Raw genomic sequence first — 22,968 nt, 5'->3', positions numbered from 1 at the left:
ATTGCATGTAAATAGAGGGGGGGGATTGTCACCACTCGCAAGCCGTTCGCTTTGGACCAAACCATTTCATGTAAATAGAGGGGGGGGATATAATTTTAGATATAGATATAGTACGGGCATGCCCTAGTATATATAATGGGGCAAGTGTTTGTGATTATGTATGTATGTATGTATGTATGTATGTATGCATGTATGTATGTATGTATGTATGTATTGTTACAGACGCGGTTGTGGATGTTGGTTTACCGAGCGGTTTGGTATGACCGCGTCTGCACAGTTTACCCGATTATACTCGAACGTTGGCCGAGTCGCGCTACGCTAAATCAATTGAGGAAAGGACACAACGGCTGGGTTAAATGACACGACACCAGGGGTACAGTTCTCAAGACCTCCGGAGGAGGTTATAATATTTCGGAACGTTGAGATTACAAGGACAAGAGGGACAGCATAGGAAGGTAGGCACTTAATCACGGTCTTATAGTAACCCCGACAGACCACAGATAAACAGGACAAGACTGACTCACACCGGGATTGATGGCAAGGAAGGGCAGGTAGTCGAGGCTCAAGGTGCACCTTGGCTCAGGGGCAGAATCGACCCGGTCCGGTCCAGAGATGCGGGAGGTCTCTCAGCGCTCGGAGGTGGCGACTTCTCTTTCCAAGCTGGGGGCGCATCTCACGTCACGTCCGGTAAGTGGCTGCGTATATCCAGCGGGGAGTGACACGCCCTCGGCTCGTTAGCTCCGCCCCAGATGGAATCGGCCCGTTGCTTCTTATTGGGTGCGGGGGGTTACCGGGCTCCGCCCTTGACGAGGGGCCGACAGTCAGCCCCTTCGTGGTAACCCCGTCGGCGCACATGGGCAATGGCGGCTAACCAAGCCGGAGTGAGGACGCACACTCCCCGCGCGCTGTTGTTGTAGTTGTTGTTGTTGTTGTTGTTGTTGTTGTTGTTTCATGAGGAAGATGGGAGGAGGTATGGGGAGGTCCTAAACTCACTACTGGTGCCATACAATCACATTCTGGTGCAACGAAGAGTCAGAATTAATGGAAACGAGTCCTTAACTGACATAGACTAAGAATAACTAGCAAGATGTCCTATAGTTGTCTACGTGAGATGCGGTGAACCTGGGCACGACATTTAATGGGGGAAAAAGGGGAAGGTCGGTTCTACAGAGTGTTGTTTACAGACAATGGGACTAGGGAATGGGGGATTGGGGATAGTTGGGGAGTATTGGGGAAATAGGGGAATATTTACAAGCGGATATGGATGGAGGCCAAATCCCATATCCGCAACAGTATGTATGTATGTATGTATGTATGTCTGCTCTTCACCCATTGGTTGGACAGCTGACCTGACGCCACCCAACTTGTAACCTGAAATACTTAACCTAAAGTACCCAGAGGACCCAAAAGACCCCTCCCAAGGCCCCAAAAGACTGAGAAGACCCTGAAGACACAAAATATCCCAAAGACCCAGGGACCCCAAAGATCAAAATACACAAAAGACCCAATGGACCCCAAAGAACTAAAATACCCAAAGACCCTGAAGATATGAAAGACTGAAAAGACCCCAAAGACCAAAATGATTCTTTAGACACAAAATACCCCCAAATATCCTTAAAGACCCAAAAGACTGAAATGACAAAAAGACCCCAAAAACCCTTAAAGACCCAAAAGGCCGAAAAGACCTGAAGACCCAATAGACCCCAAATACCCTGAAGACCCAAAATACCCCGAAGACCCATAAAGACCCTGAAGACCAAAAAGACCCCAAAAACCTTGTGAGGGGATGGTGGAGTAGAGTGAGGGGTGTGGTGTGGTCATGGGTATTGTTAGCTTGGGTGATGGTTGATGGGGGATAGTGAGGGAGGGGATGGTGGAGGGTTGGGGGGTGAGGTGGTCATGGGTATTGTTAGATAGGTTAATGGTTGATGGGGGATTGTGAGGGGATGGGGCGGTAGGGGGGGGTGGTTTTGTGTATTGTTAGCTAGGGTGAGGGTTAATGGGAGATTGTGAGGGGATGGTGGAGTAGGGTGAGGGGTGTGGGGTGGTCGTGGGTATTGTTGACCCAAATGACCCAGAGGACACAATAATTCGTAAGGCTCAAGCTTCAGACTTTGTCACACTCACGAGGCTGTACTGTCGAATAAACTCTTCCAATCCATCATTTTTGACCGGCTTTTCGACTAGTATATATAAAAATATAAAACTAAAATATAATAAAGAAATAAAATAAATAAATAAATATATAAATAAGATAAAATAAATAATAATAGTAATATATTAATAAAATAAATAATATATATGTATAAAATACGAGTATATATATAAAAACTTCGTATAAAAATAGTAGATATAGCACTTAGTATAAAAAAAATAGTAGAAAAGAAAGAAAGGAGAGCATTGCTAATTGAAGTGTCAATACCCAAAGATTTTGGCCGAAACAACATAGAACAAGAAAGTGACCAAATACCAAGCCCTCAAAAATGAAGTGAAAAGATCCTAGAAGCTGAAAGATCCTACACTAAAATTGCACTGATGATTTATTGGGGCAACAGGAATGACAAAGAAGAACCTTACAGAGATCTGAAAAACCATCCCTGGGAACATTACCACAAACGAACTACAATTGGAAGCTGTCCAGGACTCGGCGAGAATCCTCAAAAGAGCCCTCAAAACGAAACTTTGAGAATAAAAAAACTTAAAAACTTGGTCCATGAATCAGGATCGCTTCCTGAAACGGAGGTGGACAATTCGCGACCTGGGAAGACCCCTCTCCACCTTCTGAAACCTGTAAATGGAGATAAGTGATAACAACCTCGATCTCTATATCATGTTAAAAATAAACCTAGAGTTAGTTTAAGCTTCAAAAATGATCATGATAAATGATGTTTAAAAATAAATGTATCTGATTTTTTTTTTTCAAAGTTATTAGCAATTTACTTGGATTATATCAATGGTGGTGTAGTCATAATCACAAGGAATTTGTCGTTTTTGCTATAGATGAGAGTAACTAGGCTTCTGCACGAGAGAGTAAAATGGAAGCTCCTTAGTATATTGACATATCCAGATAAGCATCCAGCATGTGACGTAATCCTAAAATGAAGATTGTTGCGCCATGATGTTTATCCAAATTGTACACGGTCTCACAGTAACCCACTTTTGGTGATATTTCCTAAATCCAGGCTCACTGCTCACCCCCACCCGTTTGTTCCTCTTTTCTCTCACCTATGTAGTAACCACCTCCCTCGGCATGTTCAATCTCATTCTTCCTTCAAGGTCTTCAAGATGGCTGCCCACCTTCCCATTTTTTGTTCCATTGCTGTTTGGCCTTCCTCTTGTTTCATCCTTCTAATGAATGTGTCTATTTGTGCTCATATCTGCTTGTTCACCACCCTATGTCCTCCCACCTCAATTCCTCTGACCTATTCTTCCTCCAAGTGTCCATTGACCCTGGTGTTGGTGTGTTTCTCCACTTTCTGTTCCGTTCTGAGTTATAGCTCGCAAATGAGCCTCAAACTTGGAGTCTTTGAGTGATTTCTACTGCGGACTAAACCAATGAGAATGACGAACATCCATATTACTTCCCAATCAGAAGGGATCTTCGTCGGGACTCAGGATGATGTGCAAGCCTCAGCAGCGGGTTTAAAGGGCCTAGCACCTCACCTGGAACAGGAGGAGAAGGGGGAGATTTCTCTCCCTAAGATTAAATAAACAGCCCTTAAGAGGACGCGTGCAAAGCCAGGATTTCAAGGTTTAATCTTGGCACACTCTCCTTTCAGGCATCATTAACAAACCACAAATTAAGCTAAATAACAGAATATTGACCATATCTGTATCCACTTTAGGGAGACTTAAGAGAATGCTGCTGCTGCTGCTGCTGATTTCTCTTTCTGTGCATCGAGTTGCTGAGCTCAAGTTTTCCATCGGTTATGATTTTATTAAATTATATGAATGAGGAATGAAATAATAGGACAGAATTAGTTTAAAGTGCTTTTACAATGTGAACATTTGAAAACAGAAATGGCCTCTGACATATCTGTCCCCAACAGGAAAGACGTGCTGTGGACTTAACTTCAAGCCCTGCCAGGCCGGGTGCATTCTGTGTTCGTGCCCAACACCGCAACGCTCGCATGGCGACTAGTTTAATTCAGAGGAGCACAAAATGACCGACACAGTCGTTTCATTAAACATCTTCTGCCACAATTGTAATTTCAATGAGGAAGCTGGACCCAGTGTTGCTGTTTCATTCCATCACCCCTGACAACGATGCAGCCAAAATGGCACGGGCCAATTCGACAGCAACCAACTCATGTTGGATTAATGAGGATTTCCTGCCTGTCCTTATGTCACCTGTTATCATCCTGCAGTTCATCCTTGGCCTGTTGGGAAACTGCTTCACCATCTGGGTGACGTGGTGCCATATGAATCGCTGGTCCAGTTATACGGTGTACCTTTTCAATCTGGCACTCACCGACCTGCTGTTCGTTGCTGTCATGCCACTGCGAGTCGCCTACTTTTTGTCACGTAATGACTGGCATCTCGGCGAGGTCATGTGCGATTTATTGATCGTCGCATTCTATGCCAACATGTATGGCAGCATCTACTTCCTGACGTGCATCAGTGCAGAGCGCTGTGCCGCCGTGTTACGCCCCTTACATACCTTCCAACATGATTCGGTCACACGTGCTAAACTCATCTGCCTAGGCCTTTGGGGCCTAGCGATCGCGCCACAGCTGGCACTTCCTCCGATGTTCAATACTTTCTCATACAAAAATCATACCCGCTGCCTCAGCTTTAATCAGACAGGCCTTACGAGGCCTTTTGCTATTTGGAGCATAACTGAACTTGTTTTGGGCTTCATGCTGCCACTGTGCCTCATGGTATTTTACCATGCCCGTATTGCCCACACACTGCTTGGAAAGGCCATGTGCACGCGTGTGGCTCGATCCCGACACCGCGCTGCACGTTTCCTCTTTACGGTGCAGGTTATCTTCGCCATTTGCTTTTTTCCTGTGCATGCTTCTCGTACTATGCTTGTGGTTGTCAGCCTGCTTTTCCCAAATCACTGCAACCTGATGCAAGCTTCTATTCATGCCCTATATTCCACGATGCTGCTTTCAAACTGCAACTGTTTACTCGACCCTCTGCTGCTCTACATCTCAGGCGACCGGTTACGGCAGGCAGCGGTATCAGCTCTGAGACGTTTACGATTTACACAGGATCAGGCCTAAACTCGGATGACGGTCACACATCAAATCACAGCATCACTGTTCTTAGTGTAAAGCTAAACTCCATCCAAAGCCATTTATTGACCGAGATAGGAACTGTCGTCCTCTTGTTTTGCACACAGTGAGAGGGATCGATTTGTGCGCCGTCTGTGTGATGGACGTTGAGCTCTAGGAATCGTCTGCCAGCACTTCTTGTTCATGGACCTTAAATATCCCTTAAAGATCCTTTTTCATGAAAAGGAGGCGAGTTATCGCCAACAGACTGAACAAATTACTACCTAAACTACAGGTAGAAAGAGGTCTGGTGTTCTTCCAAGCTCCTCGACACCAGGTTACTCTAATTGCAACCTCAGGGTGTAGTTGGTGTCCGCGCAGCAACTCCTGCACTATTAAAAACAATAGCAAAGAACCTATCCTTATACAGACGGGTTAATTCTCCCATTTATGATTTATTACTTGTAATATCCACTCTCACCAGGTGGTGCTACACGATACAGAGATACATAAAGAGAATAGGGGTCCCACTCCCACCCTGACCCCAGGGGCTATGACATTTATTTACCCCTAAAACTCAGTCGTGCGCAACCTGAGTATAACCACAGTTTTCAACTCATTCCGTACAAAGGTTCAGCAGTGCAAATAAGTCAAACGAAAAACAAACAAACACTTCTCGAATTATCCATATACAGACATTCAACCAATCGCTTCGCTGATGGTAGCTGAACAACATCACATATACAGTCGTGGCCAAAAATATTGGCACCCTTGCACCTTTTTCAAATAACTCACAATTTTCTCGAAAAATAAGTTGAAATTGACAAAAGTATTTGGTCTTCACAATTCATTATTTCACTGTTAATATTACAGAACCTTTGTTTTTGATTCAGAACTTCATATACCTTTTAAATCATAAAATAAAAAGAAGTGGCATTGACAAAACTATTGACACCCTTGAGTTAATATTTGGTAGCACGGCCTTTGGACAAAATAACTGCAGTCAAGCGCTTCCTAAAGCCACGAATGAGCTTCCTACACCTCTCTACTGGCAGTTTGGCCCACTCTTCTTGTGCAAACTGCTCCAGTTCTCCCAGATTTGAAGGGTGCCTTCTCCCAACTGCTGTTTTTAGATCTCCACACAGGTGTTCAATGGGATATAGATCTGGACTCATTGCTGGCCACTTCAGAACAGTCCATCGTTTTGTCTTGAACAATTCCTGGGTGCTTTTTGAAGTGTATTTGGGGTCATTGTCCTTATACAGTCGTGGCAAGACCCATAACCTTCGACGGAGACCCAGCTTTCTGACACTGGGTTGAACATTGCACTCCAAAATGCCTCGGTAATCTCCTGATTTCATGATGCCATGCACACATTCAAGGCACCCAGTGCCAGAGGCAGCACAGCATCCCCAAAACATCATTGAACCTCCTCCCTGTGTTACTGTAGGGAAGGTGTTCTTTTCTTTGAAGGCTTCACTTTGTTTAATGTAAACATAGAGATGATGTGCTTTACCAAAAAGCTCTCATTTGGTCTCATCTGTCCACAAGACATTCTCCCAAAAGGATTTTGGCTTGTTCAGGTGTGTTTTGGAACTCCAATCGGGCTTTCTTATGTCTCTCTCTCTCAGCAGTGCGGTCCTCCTGAGTCTCCTACCATAGAATCCCCTTTCTTTGAGTTGGCGATGGATGGTGTGAGTTGAAACTGTCGTACCTTGTGTCTGAAGATCAGCTTGAATCTGTTTGGCAGTTGATCGTGGTGTTTTCTCCACCATTTGAACAATCCTTCGCTGCAATCTTCGATCAGGTTTTCTCTTGCGCCACGTCCATGGACGTTGGCTACAGTGCCATGGGCCTTAAACCTCCTGATAGCATTGCGTACGGTGGACACAGGAACATCAAGGTCTCTGGAGATGGACTTGTAGTAGCCTTGAGATTGTCCATGCTTGGCTACAATCTTGTGTCTGACCTCCTCAGCCAATTCTCTGGTTTTCTTTCTTTTCTCCATGCTCATTGTGGTACACACGGTGACAAAAAACAGCGGAATGACTCATTTTCTCTATTCAAACTGATTGAATGAGAGATTTTTTATATTGCAGCCACCGACAACTCACCACAGGTGAGTTCACCTGCTTGAAATCTAATTATTTCTAACAACGTCTAAAAGGTGGCAATAATATTGTCCGGTCCATTTTAGGATTTCTGTGTGGAATAAGCTAAGATTTCGAGTTTTTTTCAGCTTTTTTTGTTTTGTTCCACTGCAAACCAAAGAAATACATTTGTGGATACCAAAATATTTTTTCGTTTCAACAATTTTCTGGAAGAAATGGTGCATTATTTGAAAAAAGTGCAAGGGTGCCAATATTTTTGGCCGTGACTGTAGATGTTACAAAACAGTAATGGAGTTATTGACTATCAATATTTGCAATTTTCCTTAATTCAAGAAACATTTTGTTTACTACTAACAACCCAGCGTCAATTTTAGTAATACGCTCACTTATTGGCCAAAAAAAAAACAATATTATGAATTATTTTATTCCCAAGAATCAGACGTCACGCAGTTGTTGTTTTTTCAAGTTGAAAAATGCAATTATCATCCTGTCATGAATTATACACCGGCGTAAAGACCTAGCCTAGCGCTCGACGTAAAACAGGAATGATCCAGACGTAACGCCGTCTTACTACACCGCCATCTTACTAAATACGTCATCCCGACGCCCAGCGTCTCACATTCAACCTGTCACCTACGGACATCAGATAGAGTCAGATATATGGGTTAGAGTGTTCGACTGCCATCAGCGAAGTGACTGGATGGGTTGAGTGATGGACACCGGCATGACGTGCACATCGGTAGAGGCTTAGCCTCGCGCTAGAAGTAACGTAACGCCGTAATGACGTAACGCCGTGACGACGTAACGCCGTGACGCCGTAACGATGTGACGCCGTAACGACGTGACGACGTGACGACGTAACGACGTGACGCCGTAACGACATGATGACGTAATGCCGTAATGACGTCTCAGGGAAAACAGCACGACAGACAGAAGAGATGGACGGACAGACGGAGAAATCCATCTCAGTTAATACTGTACCGGTATATAGATTTATTTATCAGGTGGTGTTCATGTTTCATGTGAAAAGCCATCTTTGACTATAAAGGGCAACTGTTGTTCCGAGTGTATTGTGTGGAACACATACCTGGCTGGAAAATTCTGCAAAACACAGGTTCTTAGGTTACCTTTATTGGGTACTCTTGCTCTATCATAAATATAGAGATCTGTACAGACCTGTGTTTCTGTAAATGTGGATACCTGGGTTTCTCGAGCTCATTGCTAATCATGTTCTCAATAATAACAGCTTAATTAGGCTGTTGAAGCGTTTTCTATTGAGAAACCTATTTATTGCATCACGTGATGAAATAGACAGCCGAGCCATGACTTGGACTGAAAGAGAGTTGAGGTGAATTACCGTTTGACATTTTTCAGGCTCGTGTTCAAGTATGAAAAGAAAGCCTTTATCAGGTGAACTTTTAATCCAAGAAACTACTTTCAGAACTGCACTTAACTGTTTCAACAAGAGCCGCAGTATATCCTGTGCTGACCTTGTTTATTCTGTGCTTGGCTTTCATGCCAGGTAACAAGCAAACGGGCATGGCAGACTACGCTCCAATGGTGTGTGCGGTTCTTTGCTAAGTGGTGATGACAAAGCAGATTTTTATCTAAAGAAATCTCTGTACGGTTGAAACGTGGGCCTAACTTACAAAAGCATACAAGTGACAGGCATTTTTGTGTTTGCTGCTCTTTGAAGTTCACACGTCACCATCTTATGAAGTTAGAATGGTCTCAGAATGCGTTCTCTTGTCCTCCACTGTTATAGTAAGTAGTAAAGTTTGATTAACTCAAGGGAACCAAGTCAAACTATAAGCTGCCATTTTGGTACTTTGTATACACTCACTCTCTCTATAATGTCCTCTTTGTAGTCGATGATAGATTATATGTAGCAAATCATAAAGAAACAATTGTTGCATGTTGAAGGGTTTCTGGATCCTTGTTTTGCACTGTCCCCATTTCTTGAATCTGCTTGTTGTACTACCTGGTACCAAACTGTGCAGTTACATGGAATCTGGGCTGTGCTTGCTGTGCCAGTCTAAGACTTCATCCCTCCCAATTACACTCCTTTATCTTCCAAACCACACCACAACCCCCTCCCTACCACCACTTTCCAGTCTAAAGTCCTCCCAAACACTCACATCTCTCTGTAAAGCATGATGTACCGGTAGTGTCGTCACGTAACGTGATGAACATTACATTTCAAACGAACAAGCTTGCTGGCAACAGAGACAGCTGTGACTGATGCAAGTCTCCATGTTGTATAAGTTTGCATGCCGTTTACCTGCTGGCCTTCTGCATTTCCAACATGTGTCCACTGTTGTGAAAGATAATACACAAAGAAACAAAAGGAACGTGCACAAGTTTTCTCACTTAAGCCTTTGCTAGGTAATGACCAACAGGCGATTCTCATTGAAGGTTCTCATTCACATGTTAACCAAGGAATGCAATCCCTTAAGGCAACACGCAAGGGGTGCAAGGGGATTGATCATGGAAACGCAGCGTGAATAACGCTGCCATCAGATGTCATTGTAATCACAAACCAAACTATTTTGTAGACGTCATTAAGCCGGTCCTATTCAGATTTACAACCGTATTATGACAGGATTGGGGGGAGGGAGGGGGGGGGGGGGGGGTCAAACCTGGATCCACTTTGACCCCGATTTGTTTAATGCCGTGAACAAACTTTAGTCACAACACAACAAATATCATTTGTGCCAAGTTTGGTCGCAATCCCATCAGCGGTTTCAGAGAAGAAGTTGCAAGTGTTTACGGATGGACGGACGACGCACCATCGCATAAGCTCCCCTGAACTTCGTTCCAGGTGAGCTAAAAATTGCGTGGGAAAAATATTCGCCCTTGGTTAAATAAGAATTATCGTCATTACGTATGTTTGGGGAATGGTTGTGGATTTGTGGTGGGACATGCAATATGGAGAAAACAGTCAATTAAGCAGTATGTAGTGTATCAGGGAGTTGTGGAGGATGCGGCGCTGGCAGGATGCCCTGGAGGTGCACAAGCTCACCTCAAAGCTGTTTAGCCTGGGTTTGAATCCCGACGCAGCTATAAACTGCCATCCTAGTGTTTCGCCGGCAGGTTGATTCATCAATGTGTGTGTCGTCCCTTGGATGTTAAACAGACGTCCTATCTGCCAGAATTCGTTGCTGGACCTTAAAGATCCCCACGGTGTCCTTTGCGAAGAATGGGGGAGCTATCGCCAGCACCATGAACAAATTATAAATTCCTGCCCTAACGACTGCTGAGAAGGCAATGGCAAACCACCCAGTATATCCCTTGTTGTGGCAGCTTCTTCGGTGGCACCGACGCTCTGCAGAGAGTATGAAGAAATAGTCATCAGAGAGACAGAGAGAGAGGATAATGAGAGAAGTCAGAAGTTGGGAGAAGATAAGGATAATATTCATATGGGCTAGACTGTGGAAGGGGAGGGGCTCTAAGTTTAGGGGGGGGGGGGGGGGGGAGGTTTAAGTTGAAGTTTAAGTCTAAGTTTAAGTTCGGGGGGGGGGGGGGGGGGGGGAATCAAAAATGCCACCATTTTATATGTGCAATGTTGATGGCTTCATGTCTCAAGACATTAAATTCCATTCCTTAATCGACGTAACCAGAATCACTGGAAGTCGAGGTGAAAAATCCGTCGCACAAAAGGCCCATTGTGCAAATCCAACACAGACCAATGAAGCCATAGTCTATATAAAACCCCGACACACGGATGCACATTCACCTAGCAGGCCGGGTATCAGAGAGAAATCTGATTTATTAAGGTTTGTTGAAAAATCGACTTAACCCACCATAATGAATTGTTGCTGAAATACAGTCTCAAACACAAAGACAGCTTGTTTTGTCTACAGTTTGCTCATGAATGGAAGAGATATCAACTCTCAAAGTCAAACTTAAACATCATTATATGGATTAGAAGCAAAGTGTGCATGGATAAAGGATCCCAGATGGTTACCCACTGGAAGGTCTGCGTTAATGTAGGTGTGTGGCGGACACAATGTCAGTGGGCAATAATTCCGCGCACCAGTGGGTGGCGCGAGCGCCCGGGCGTGGAAGCGCAGCTCGGGCCACGCCCGGAGCAAAGGCGTCACGAGGCGCAGGGTGGAACTGAGATACATGCCCCGCCTTTCGGCCGACCGGCCACGCCCGGGGGCAATGCGTGGCCTCGGGACATATATGCGGGCTCGAAGGTCGAGCCCGCCCAGTGCTTACGTGCGAGCTGATAAAGTCTTTCAGTTTGGACAACGCGTGGTGGCCTACCTTCTTGGCAAACGAATTGTGTGTGCACAGCACTACACTGGTGACCCCGACTGGTTCAGCCGTAGCTGACCCCTGAACGCGCTATGGCTACCAACGCTGTCGCCGTTAAACTCCCGGAGTTCTGGGAAGCACAAGCCGACGTTTGGTTTGTGCAGGCCGAAGCTCAATTCCAGCTCCGGGGCATCACGGCGGACGACACCATGTACTTTCACGTGGTCGCCGCCCTTGGGCCCGGCACTGCCGCCCACGTCGTGTCCATCCTTCGGCGCCCGCCGGGCGCCCACAAGTATGCGGCGCTCAAACGTCTTCTCCTTGCCACGTTCGGGCTCACGGAGGCCGAACGCGCCGACCGCCTCCTGGACCTTCCCGCCCTCGGCGACACACGACCGTCCATTTGGATGGATTTTATGTTGTCCCTTCTTGGAGACCAGCGCCCGGATTTCCTTTTCCGTGCGCTTTTCCTCCGCCAGCTACCTGCGCAGGTGCGGCTCGCGCTGGCCGGTTCGAACATAACGGAACCCCGCGCCCTGGCCGGAGAGGCGGACAAATTTTTCGCGGCCTGCGACACGCGGCCGACGTACGGTGCTGCCGTAGTGGATCCCGGTGCGGAGGCTACAGCGCCCCCTGATTCCCTCGTGGCCGCTGCTACCCCCCCGCCCACCACCGCCGGCACGGCCGATGCGGCAGCCACCACCACAAACCTGGTGCTACTATCATGCCAGGTTCGGCCGCAAGGCTAGGGCGTGCCGCCCGCCGTGTTCTTTCGACGGGTCGGGAAACGACCGGGCCGGCGCTCACTTGCGGCCATGAGCGTCGGCCATTCCGGCAGCCTCCTGTTCATCACAGACACCTCGTCTGGTCGCCATTTTCTGTGCGACACAGGAGCGCAGGTAAGCATCCTCCCTGCCTCCGTGTCCGACAAGCAAGCCGCGGGCCGGGGCCCCGCCTTGCTCGCCGCCAACGGAACTCCCATCCGCACATTCGGGAAGCGTTGTCTCTCGCTGCGGTTCGGGCAACAGCGCTTCCAATGGTCTTTCGTCACCGCCAGTGTGCCAATGGCCCTGCTCGGTGCGGACTTCCTTTGTGCGCATGGGCTGTTGGTGGACGTTAAGCGTCGACGCCTCGTCCAGGCCGAAACCTTCAGCTCACTCGCTTGTTCGCTGAGCGGCTCGTTGAGCAGCTCGCTCAGCGGCTCACCGAGCGGCTTACCAAGCGGCTTGCTGAGCGGTTCCGTCCCAGCGAGGTTAGTCTGTAGGCTTCCGGCAGCGGACGGGTTTACCTGCCTCCTCGCCAGTTTCCCGGCACTCACGCGGCCCACCTTTTCAGCGGTGGCCATCAAACACGGGGTGGAGCACCATATTCCCACCGTCGGACCACCGGTCTACGCCTGGGCGCACCGCCTCGACCCCACGAAGCTCGCCGTGGCAAAAGTGGGGTTCGCCACGCTGGAGCGGCTGGGCATCATACGGCGCACCAACAGCGCATGGGCCTCTCCTCTGCACATTGTGCCCAAGCCCGGCGGCAGATGGCGGCCGTGCGGTGACTACCGCCGTCTAAACGACGCCACCACCCCCGACCGCTACCCGGTCCCGCATATTCAGGACTTTTCCACCCAGTTGGCGAAAACGACCATTTTCTCCAAGGTGGTCCTCATCCGGGACTACCACCAGGTCCCCGTCCAACCGGACAATGTACCGAAGACGGCCGTCATCACCCCTTTCGGCCTCTTCGAGTTCTTGCGGATGCCTTTTGGGTTGAAAAATGTGGCCCAGGCGTTCCAGCGGCTCATGGACAGCGTCTTGCGTGACTTGTCCTTCATCTACGTCTACCTGGACGACATCCTAGTCGCGAGCGCGTCCCGGGAGGAGCACCTGCTCCATCTCCGCATGCTCTTCGAATGCCTGGGCCAGCATGGCCTGATAATCAACCCCACGAAGTGCCGTTTCGGCGTCACCGCCATCGACTTCTTGGGGCACCGCATCACCAGGTACGGGGCCATCCCTTTACCGGCCAAGGTGGAGGCGGTCAGGGGTTTCCCGTGCCCCCGCACGATCAAGGGGCTCCAGGAATTCCTGGGCATGGTGAATTTTTATCACCGCTTTGTGCCCCGCGTCGCCCAGCTCCTGTGCCCCCTGCACGAGGCCCTCCGGGGGAATCCGGGCAAAGGTGACATCACCTGGACGGAGCAGATGGCCACGGCATTTGCGGGTGCAAAGCTGGCCTTGGCCAACACCACCATGCTGGCGCACCCGATGCACCAATCGCCCTCACCACCGACGCGTCGGACTACGCGGTGGGCGCAGTGCACGAGCAGTGGGTGAATGGTGCTTGGCAGCCACTGGCGTTTTTTAGCCGGCAGCTCTGCCCGCACGAACGCTGGTACAGCACCTTCGACCGCGAGCTGCTCGGGCTCCACCTGGTGGTCCGACACTTCCGCCATCTTCTCGAGGGCCGCCCGTTCACGGCCTTCGTCAATCACAAGCCCCTTGTTTTTGCGATGGCCAAGGTCGCCGAGCCGTGGTCGGCCCGGCAGCAACGTCACCTCTCTGCCGTGTCCGAGTGCACGACAGACATCCGTCATGTCACGGGTAAGGACAACCCGGTGGCGGATTGCCTTTCCCGGTCCGTCACACACGCGGTCCACCTCGGGATCGACTATGCCCGGATGGCGGTGGACCAGACCTCCGACCCCGACATCCAGGCCTTGCAGACCGCAGTCACGGGCCTCCGCGTCACCGAGGTGCCGTTCGACGTCGCGGGCACTGCCCTCTTGTGCGACGTCTCCCTCGGCCGGCCTCGCCCCATCGTGCCCACTGGCTGGCAGCGCCCGGTTTTTGACGCCATCCACGGCCTGTCCCACCCGGGCACGAAGGCCTCCCAGAAGCTTGCCGCGGCGAAGTTCGTCTGGCATGGCCTCAGGGAGAACGTCCGCGACTGGGCCAGGACGTGCCTCGCGTGCCAGCGCGCAAAGGTCCACCGCCACAACAAGGTCCCGTTGGCCCCATTTACGGTGCCCGAACGTCGGTTCAACCATGTGCACATCAACTTGGTGGGACCTCTGCCCCCCTCGTGGGGTTTCACCCACCTCCTCACCATGGTGGACCGCACCACCCGGTGGCCGGAGGCCGTGTCATTGGCGGCGACGGCTGCGGCTGACGTCGCGCAAGCTTTCATCGCCACTTGGGTTGCCCGTTTCGGTGCCCCCTCGGACATCTCGTCCGACCGCGGCCCCCAGTTCACCTCGGAGCTCTGGGGAGCAGTGGCGCAAGGGCTCGGCGTCAAGCTGCACCACACCACAGCTTACCACCCCCAGGCCAACGGCCTGTGCGAGCGCTTCCATCGCTCAATGAAGGCCACGCTCCGGGCCAGCCTCCGCGACGGCAGCTGGGCCGACAGGCTTCCCTGGGTCCTGCTGGGCCTCAGGATGGCGCCCAAGGACGACCTGCGCGCGTCCTCGGCGGAGCTGGTCTTCGGACAACCACTGCGGGTACCGGGCGAATTTATCCCCGACTCCATGGCCCCTTGGTCCGCGGCGCAACAGCGCTCCACCCTTCAGGAGACTGCCAGGAGGTTCGCCCCGGTGCCGACGGCACACCACGGTTGCCCGTCCTCCCATGTCGCCCCGGAGCTTCGCACGGTGGAGTACGTTTTTGTCCGGCACGACGCCCACCGGACACTGCTGCGGTCCCCGTACGACGGGCCCTTCCACGTGCTGGAGACCGGGCACAAGCATTTCACCGTGGACATGGGCGGTACTCCAGATCGGATCTCCGTGGACCGCCTCAAGCCGGCCCACCTCGACCTGGACCACCCCCCGCCAGCAACTCTGCCTCCGCGCCAAGGCTGCCCCCCGGCGGGCAGACCTACGGCACCCCCCAGCCCCGCCGTCCCGCTACCCCCCAGCCCTGCACGCATCGCCAGAGGGCGTTTCGCCCGGGTCATCTGGCTTCCCCGCAAGCTCACCCTTCAGGTGCGCGGGAATTCTGTGGGGGGGGGGGGGGGGGGGGGGGGGGAGGGGCGCGTGTGGTGGACACAATGTCAGTGGGCAATAATTCCGCGCACCAGTGGGTGGTGCGAGCGCCCGGGAGTGGAAGCGCAGCTCGGGCCATGCCCGGAGCAAAGGCGTCACGAGGCGCAGGGTGGAACTGAGATACATGTCCCGCCTTTCGGCCGACCGGCCACGCCCGGGGGCAAGGCGTGGCCTCGGGACATATATGCAGGCTCGAAGGTCGAGCCCGCCCAGTGCTTACGTGCGAGCTGATAATAAAGTCTTTCAGTTTGTACAACGCGTGGTGGCCTACCTTCTTGGCAAACGAATTGTGTGTGCACAGCACTACAGGTGATTAATTTTGAGCATGCACGCTTCGTGGCATACGTCACATCCTGGTTGAAACAGATTTAGCCTCCTCCCATACGTCACATCCGGCATGTTCGAAACGCTGCCGCCATTTTGTCGTTGGGCGCTTAGATTGTTCATCGTCAGGAAAACGGGAGATTTAATTGTTTGCTGACGTGAGATTCGAATGGATCGACCAGCATTCGCATTTTGCTCTGTATTCTGGTCAGACGGGGGTAAGTTCCTTTCGGAATACCGAGATGCTTAATGATTACTCACGTCATTAGTGTGATGAAACTAATATGGTTATGTCTTAACGAGCAGTTTATTCAATTGTAAACGGAACTGAAACGTATATGATTTATGTGATCTATTCTATGTGAGTACAAGTTATTCAGTTTGATTGGGTGGGTTAGTCACACATGTTGATTTGATACTATTAACTAATTAAACAATCCTCATGTTCTGTTACTGAATTTGTTGGTTGATGTTAGTAAAGAAAGGGGTTTGTTGTCCAGGTGTGCCTTGGTGCACGTCTTGCGATAGTATGTTAACATTGTCTGCCACTGATGTATCTCATGGTTGCACATTCGTCTAGCCTGTCGGACTTGTATTTGGATGCACCTGTGGTTGCATACTCGATGTATTTATTGTAAACATTGAACCATTATTTCATCCATTGATTGAGGTATTTAATCTGCTACCTGCAATGTATCTTTGCTGAATAGTGCTTTTGTATATTTTAGAGTTTTTTTTTTTTTTTTTTTTTTTTTTTTTTTTTGTATACAAGATCGAGGCTCGTGAAAGAGCGAACATTAATCACACAGAAAGACAAACAGACACATAAAACAAATAACATCGGGAGCAGTAGACAAGATGGGGAGAGAGGGGGGAACGACACAAACACAACATTTGAGAGCAGGGACCGAGAGACATGGAGACATCGAGAGATCTGTGGGAGGGAGAGGGCTTTGGGGATATATATGATATATGATATTTCACATATATGATATTTAACTTAATCCAGACCTTCCTCACACAGATCCACATTTATGATATTTAACTTAATCCAGACCTTCCTCACACAGATCCACATATATGATATTTAACTTAATCCAGACCTTCCTCACACAGATCCACATTTATGATATTTAACTTAATCCAGACCTTCCTTACACAGATCCACATATATGATGTTTAACTTAATCCAGACCTTCCTCACACAGATCCACATTTATGATATTTAACTTAATCCAGACCTTCCTCACACAGATCCACATATATGATATTTAACTTAATCCAGACCTTCCTCACACAGATCCACATTTATGATGTTTAACTTAATCCAGACCTTCCTCACACCGATCCACATATATGATATTTAACTTAATCCAGACCTTCCTCACACAGATCCACATATATGATATTTAACTTAATCCAGACCTTCCTCACACAGATCCACATATATGATGTTTAACTTAATCCAGACCTTCCCCACGCAGATGCACATTTATGATATTTAACTTAATCCAGACCTTCCCCACACAAGATCCACATATATGATATTTAACTTAATCCAGACCTTCCTCACACAGATCCACATATATGATATTTAACTTAATCCAGACCTTCCTCACACAGATCCACATATATGATATTTAACTTAATCCAGACCTTCCTCATGCAGATCCACCGATTTGATCTTCAATTTAATCCAGACCTTCCCCACACAGATCCACACATATGATATTTAACTAAATCCAGACCTTCCTCACACAGATCCACATTTATGATGTTTAACTTAATCTAGACCTTCCTCACACAGATCCACATATATGATATTTAACTTAATCCAGACCTTCCTCACACAGATCAACATATATGATATTTAACTTAATCCAGACCTTCCTCACACAGATCCACATATATGATATTTAACTTAATCCAGACCTTCCTCACACAGATCCACATTTATGATATTTAACTTAATCCAGACCTTCCTCACACAGATCAACATATATGATATTTAACTTAATCCAGACCTTCCTCACACAGATCCACATTTATGATGTTTAACTTAATCCAGACCTTCCTCACACAGATCAACATATGATCAAACAGATCAAACAAGCCCAACAGATCAAACAAGGTGGATCTGGGGTGAATTAGTGGGGGTAGAAAAGATCAAGGTTTTGGATGGGGGAAGATAAGAGATGGTGGTGAACAGCTGTTTTAAAGACCTGGAGGGAGGAGAGGGATTGAAGGGAGTGTGGGAGTTTGTTCCAGAGGCGGGAGAAAAGAGGAATGAAAGAGTGAAGGTGAGCAGAGAGCCGAGATTTCGGCAGTTTAACCATCAGAGGGTTGCTGGCAGATCTTGTGCGACCTGTAGGAATATTTGGGGGACAGAGCACAGAGAGAGCTGGGGGAGCAAGGCCGGAGAGTATTTGGATGTCGTATGTCTAGGGTTCTTTCATTACCTGCATATTCGAATACAGCAAGTATCAACCACCATCCTGTGTCTTGCTTAATTCTTCATGCGTCACATTATGGTGTCAGAAGTGGGACATGCAACAACACCCCCTGTCTGTGTGGCAACCAGTACTAGTCCCTGGAGAAGACTGATGATCAGATGGACCATCGAGGTGCTATGATCATTTTTGGAGTGAACTGATTCCTCCTGATAAATTGGAGATTCTGGACCTTTAGCTTGTTCTTGCCAGACTTGTTGATAGCTATGCGCAATTGCTCAGTCCCACAATTTTCAGTGTCAGGGTGCTGAAACAAGGAGTTGCCCGTTCTGTGGAAGGATCCATGCGCACTTGTTGCTGTCGGGTCATGGTCAATATTGTCGACTGCTGATGTCGTGAACAAGCCAATGTTGAGTGCAGGCGGGCACACTGTTCCAACACTCTCGAAGTGGCTAATGGCAGAGTTGCCTCGGTCTGCAGATATGCCCAGCACACGGTCATATGAAACAGACAATCCCAGCCTACAAAGTGTATCAACTAGATCTCGAGATCTTGTCCTTGAGTGGATCAATGCTCCGAGAAGGAGTGGAAGTGGCGTCTCACGCTGTTCGGTATGTCTAGTTTCCTGTGATGTTTGTTGTCGTCAACGCACACAGCTGTTATATGTCATCAATTGTGATAGGGACAAAGCTGGCTGTGACAAATAGTTTTCTTGGTTCTTAATATTTGGCCCATACATTATCATTGTGACCAGCATCAGCAATGAGTGAGGCATGGAATTTTCTTGACAATGTTCTTTGAATGAACCACTGAATGGTAAGCATTTCATTGTCAACATGTGTCTGCGAACAATGTTTGCAGCACGGGAGAGGAACACTGCTTCACTGTCACCATCGTGCTGGCACGAACTTTTTAGCGATTTAACGATATTTGCATTGGCCACAAGAAGCACACCCCGGCCTTCAGTGTGCACTTCCAACTCAGGAAAGTAGCTTAGAACTATGTTTTTGAATCTTGTGGAGTGAACTACAGAGGAGCCCTCTCCCAGCTGATCAACTCTATCAGAATAAAGCTTTTTCAATACAGATAGTTGGAATACAGGGGCAATGTCTTCATTCTCAAGAACACCTTGCATGTTTGAAATAAGTTCAGCAAATGCAGTGCTATGAGCAAACATCTGGCGGCCGGACGGGGACCTGGTGGTAACCACGAACGAGGTCCACCTTAGAAAAAAACTTTACCAGCCAAGCGGGCAGAAAAATCCTGGATGTGCAGGATTGGGTAGCGGTCAGGGGTAGTGGCGTCGTTAAGGCAGCGATAATCCCCGCACGGGCGCCAACCGCCACCCGGCTTCGGCGCAATGTGGAGAGGTGAGGCCCACGGGCTGTCGGACCATCGCACGATGCCAAGACGCTCCAATGTGTCGAACTCAGCCTTTGCGATAGCGAGTTTCCCCAGGTCGAGGCATCGAGCCTGGGTGTAGACAGGCGGGCCGGTGGTTGGAATGAGATCCTCCACCCCGTGTTTGATGGCAACGGCCAAAAAGGTGGGCCGTGTAAGGGCCGGGAACTCAGTGAGGAGGCGGGCAAACTCATCGGAGGTCTAGAGCATGCACGCGAGCCTCGTCGAGGCAGACCTGCTCAGCGAGCATGGAAGATAACTGAATGTCTCCGCATTAATGAGCCGCCGATTTTTAACATCCACCAATAGGCCGTTGGCGCAGAGGAAATCGGTGCCCAGCACGGGGGTGGACACCCTCGCCGTGACAAAATCCCATGTAAACCGCTGCCCGCCCAAGCACAGTGCCACGGCCTGTTTGCCAAAAGTCTGAATAGCACTGCCGTTGGCGGCTTCCAGGGCGAGGCCGTGACTCCAGGCCTCCCGGTCCAATGTGGACGCAGGTAGAATGCTCAGCTGGGCCCCTGTGTTGCAGAGGAAACGACGTCCGGAGTCGGTGTCTGAAATGAACAACAAACTGCCCGAACGGCCGACGATCATGGCAGTTAACGAGCGCCGGCCACCCCGTTTCCCGACTCGCTGAAGCTGCAGGGTGGCCGGCATGCCTTGGCCTTGGGCCCAAACCTTGCGTGGTAAAAGCACAAGCCTGGGGCCTTCCGCCGCTGGGCCATAACGGCGGCCGCGACGGTGTCCGCCAGCGGCGCAGACTCGACGGGGCCGGGGTCCCATGCAGCTGCACTACATTGCTGTCTTGTCTGCGGACTTGTCTTGTCTGAGGAGAAAAACTTGTCTGCTTTCCTGGCCAGGGCGTGGAAATCCTTAACAGACGAGTTGGCCAGGGCTGTCCGTACCTGACCTGTCAGCTGTTGCAGGAACAGTTCTTTGAAGAGAAAACATGGTTGGTGGCTGCCCAGGGGAGACAACATGTGGTCCATCAGCTCCGATGGCTTGGAGTCGCCCAGCCTGGGTAGAGAAAGTAGCTGGCGGGCGCACTCGGCCTCAGTGAGCTCGAAGGTTACGAGCAGCAGTGCCTTTAGCATCTAATACTTGCGGCCCTTCGGAGGATCCCGGAGAAGGCTCACCACTCTGGTCGCAGTGGAGCCGCTGAGCACAGACACGACATAATAATACTTCGTGTCGTCAGCAGAAATGCTCCGAATGGCGAATTGGGCCTCAGCTTGTGCGAACCAAACAGCCGCTTGTCGTTCCCAAAACTCCGGCAGCTTAATCGAAACTGCGCTTGTCGCTATGTTCGATTGAAGCTCCGAAAACGTTCGAGAGCAAGACGGGGTCACCAATGTGGGAGTTGCGGATGACGAGAGGACGAGACAGTTCTCATGTTGTTCAAAGCTCCTTTATTCCAACAGAACTAACACATACCGGAACTCACGCATCTTTTATAACGCAACTCACTCTTAAGATGGCGTGGCTCCAACAACCGAGCACACACCACGCCCATACAATCAATAGCCCCACTGGTCCCGTGCCTGTGGATTATGTCCCAATGGGGTAACCACCACAACTGCATGTTTTATGGAATTTTGCTTTCCTATTTAAGAATGTTTTCTCCAGTCCATCACCATCGTCCATTCGAGTCAACTTCAGCTTTGATGGCAAGCAACTGAGGTCGTTGAATGCTGATAAAGTTTGCACTATAGACGTATAACCAGCTCCTTGGAACCTATCCGCAAAGTCTGCTGGGCATGTGAGTTTCTCACTGGTGTCTTCCTGGCAGATGATACACTTATTCCAGTCCATGTGTGTATTGTCCTACTTCACGGACTTTGTGGTATCACTGCTTTGAACTAGCGTGAACACTTTCTTCATTGTGATAAGCAGTCGATTATGTTATCATGTTCTTCTGCTCTGTCACTCCCTCTTTCTGTTCTCTTCACCCTCTCTTTTGCTCAAGGTCATCTGCCATCTGCTTGGAAATCAGCCAACATCACTGCTTTGCACAAAAAAGGTGCAAAAACAGATCCTAGCAACTACAGACCAATCGGCCTTCTCCCAATTATCAGCAAAGTCATGGAATCCATCATTGCTTCAGATATGAAATATTTCCTCTTCTCCAATGGCTTGATCTCTGACCATCAATTTGGTTTCAGACCAGGTCACTCTACTCTGGACATGCTGCTTCTGCTTTCTCAACAATGGATGGAGGTCCTCAACGCCAAACAGGAAATTAGAGCTGTCTCCCTTGACATATCATGTGCCTTCGATACGGTCTGGCACCCCGCTCTGCTCACCAAACTCTCCTCCTTTGGTATCCATGGAAATCTCCACGCATGGCTGGTGGACTTCCTCTCTGGTCGTAGTCAACGTGTGGCCCTGAATGGGTTTCTCTCATCTCCTCTTCCTGTTCAGGCTGGAGTTCCCCAATGCAGTGTTCTGGGCCCTGTGCTTTTTCTGGTCTTCATCAATGATCTCTCTGACTCTCTTGAAAATCCTCTCTATCTCTTTGCTGATGACTCTACTCTCTGTCGCTCCATTCCTCATCCCTCAGATCGGCAGTCTGCAACCTCCTCACTCTCTGCAGACCTGGACAAAATCACAGACTGGGCAAAGAAATGGAACATGTCTTTCAATCGTGACAAATCTCACACTCTTACGATGTCTCTCTGAAAAGACCGACTGGACAACCCTCCCATCCACTTTCTGAATAATCCTCTCCAAGACGTTCTGTCACTCAATCTTTTGGGTCTCACTATCTGCCATGATCTTTCCTGGGAAAACCACATTTCAAATCTGGCCTCCAAAGCCAGTCGCCGACTCGGCATCCTCCGTCGTGCGAAGTCCTTCCTTTGTACACCTGAGCTCCTCACCACTTACAAGGCTTTCATCCGCAGCTCTATGGAATACTGCTCTCCCCTCTGGTCTGGTGCTCCTGCCTCACATCTAGCTCGTCTTCACGCTGTTGAAACCAAAGCGTTCAGAATCATTGGAATCTCCCGCGATGAAGCTAACTCCAAGGGCCTTTCACTCACTCACCGCAGGCAGGTTGGTGGTCTTTCCGTCTTCTACCGACTCCTCTCTGGCCTTGCCCCCCCAGCTCTCTCTGGGCTCTGTCCCCCAAATATTCCTACAGGTCGCACAAGATC

General features: G+C 49.3%; 1 protein-coding gene across 1 annotated transcript; it reads left to right on the top strand.

Annotated features, from left to right (window-relative positions):
- The first annotated feature begins 4,158 nt into the window (after window positions 1-4,158).
- LOC137433469 (P2Y purinoceptor 3-like) lies at window positions 4,159-5,231 on the top strand. Its single transcript, XM_068125797.2, has one exon. It carries the CDS (start codon window positions 4,215-4,217, stop codon window positions 5,229-5,231), a length of 1,017 nt encoding a protein of 338 aa, XP_067981898.2. The 5' UTR covers window positions 4,159-4,214.
- The last annotated feature ends 17,737 nt before the right edge of the window (window positions 5,232-22,968 follow it).

Source organism: Myxine glutinosa, chromosome 10, assembly GCF_964187855.1.
Source record: "Myxine glutinosa chromosome 10, kmMyxGlut1.1, whole genome shotgun sequence".
NCBI lineage: Eukaryota > Metazoa > Chordata > Myxini > Myxiniformes > Myxinidae > Myxine > Myxine glutinosa.
This window is presented reverse-complemented; position numbering and strand designations above follow the sequence as displayed.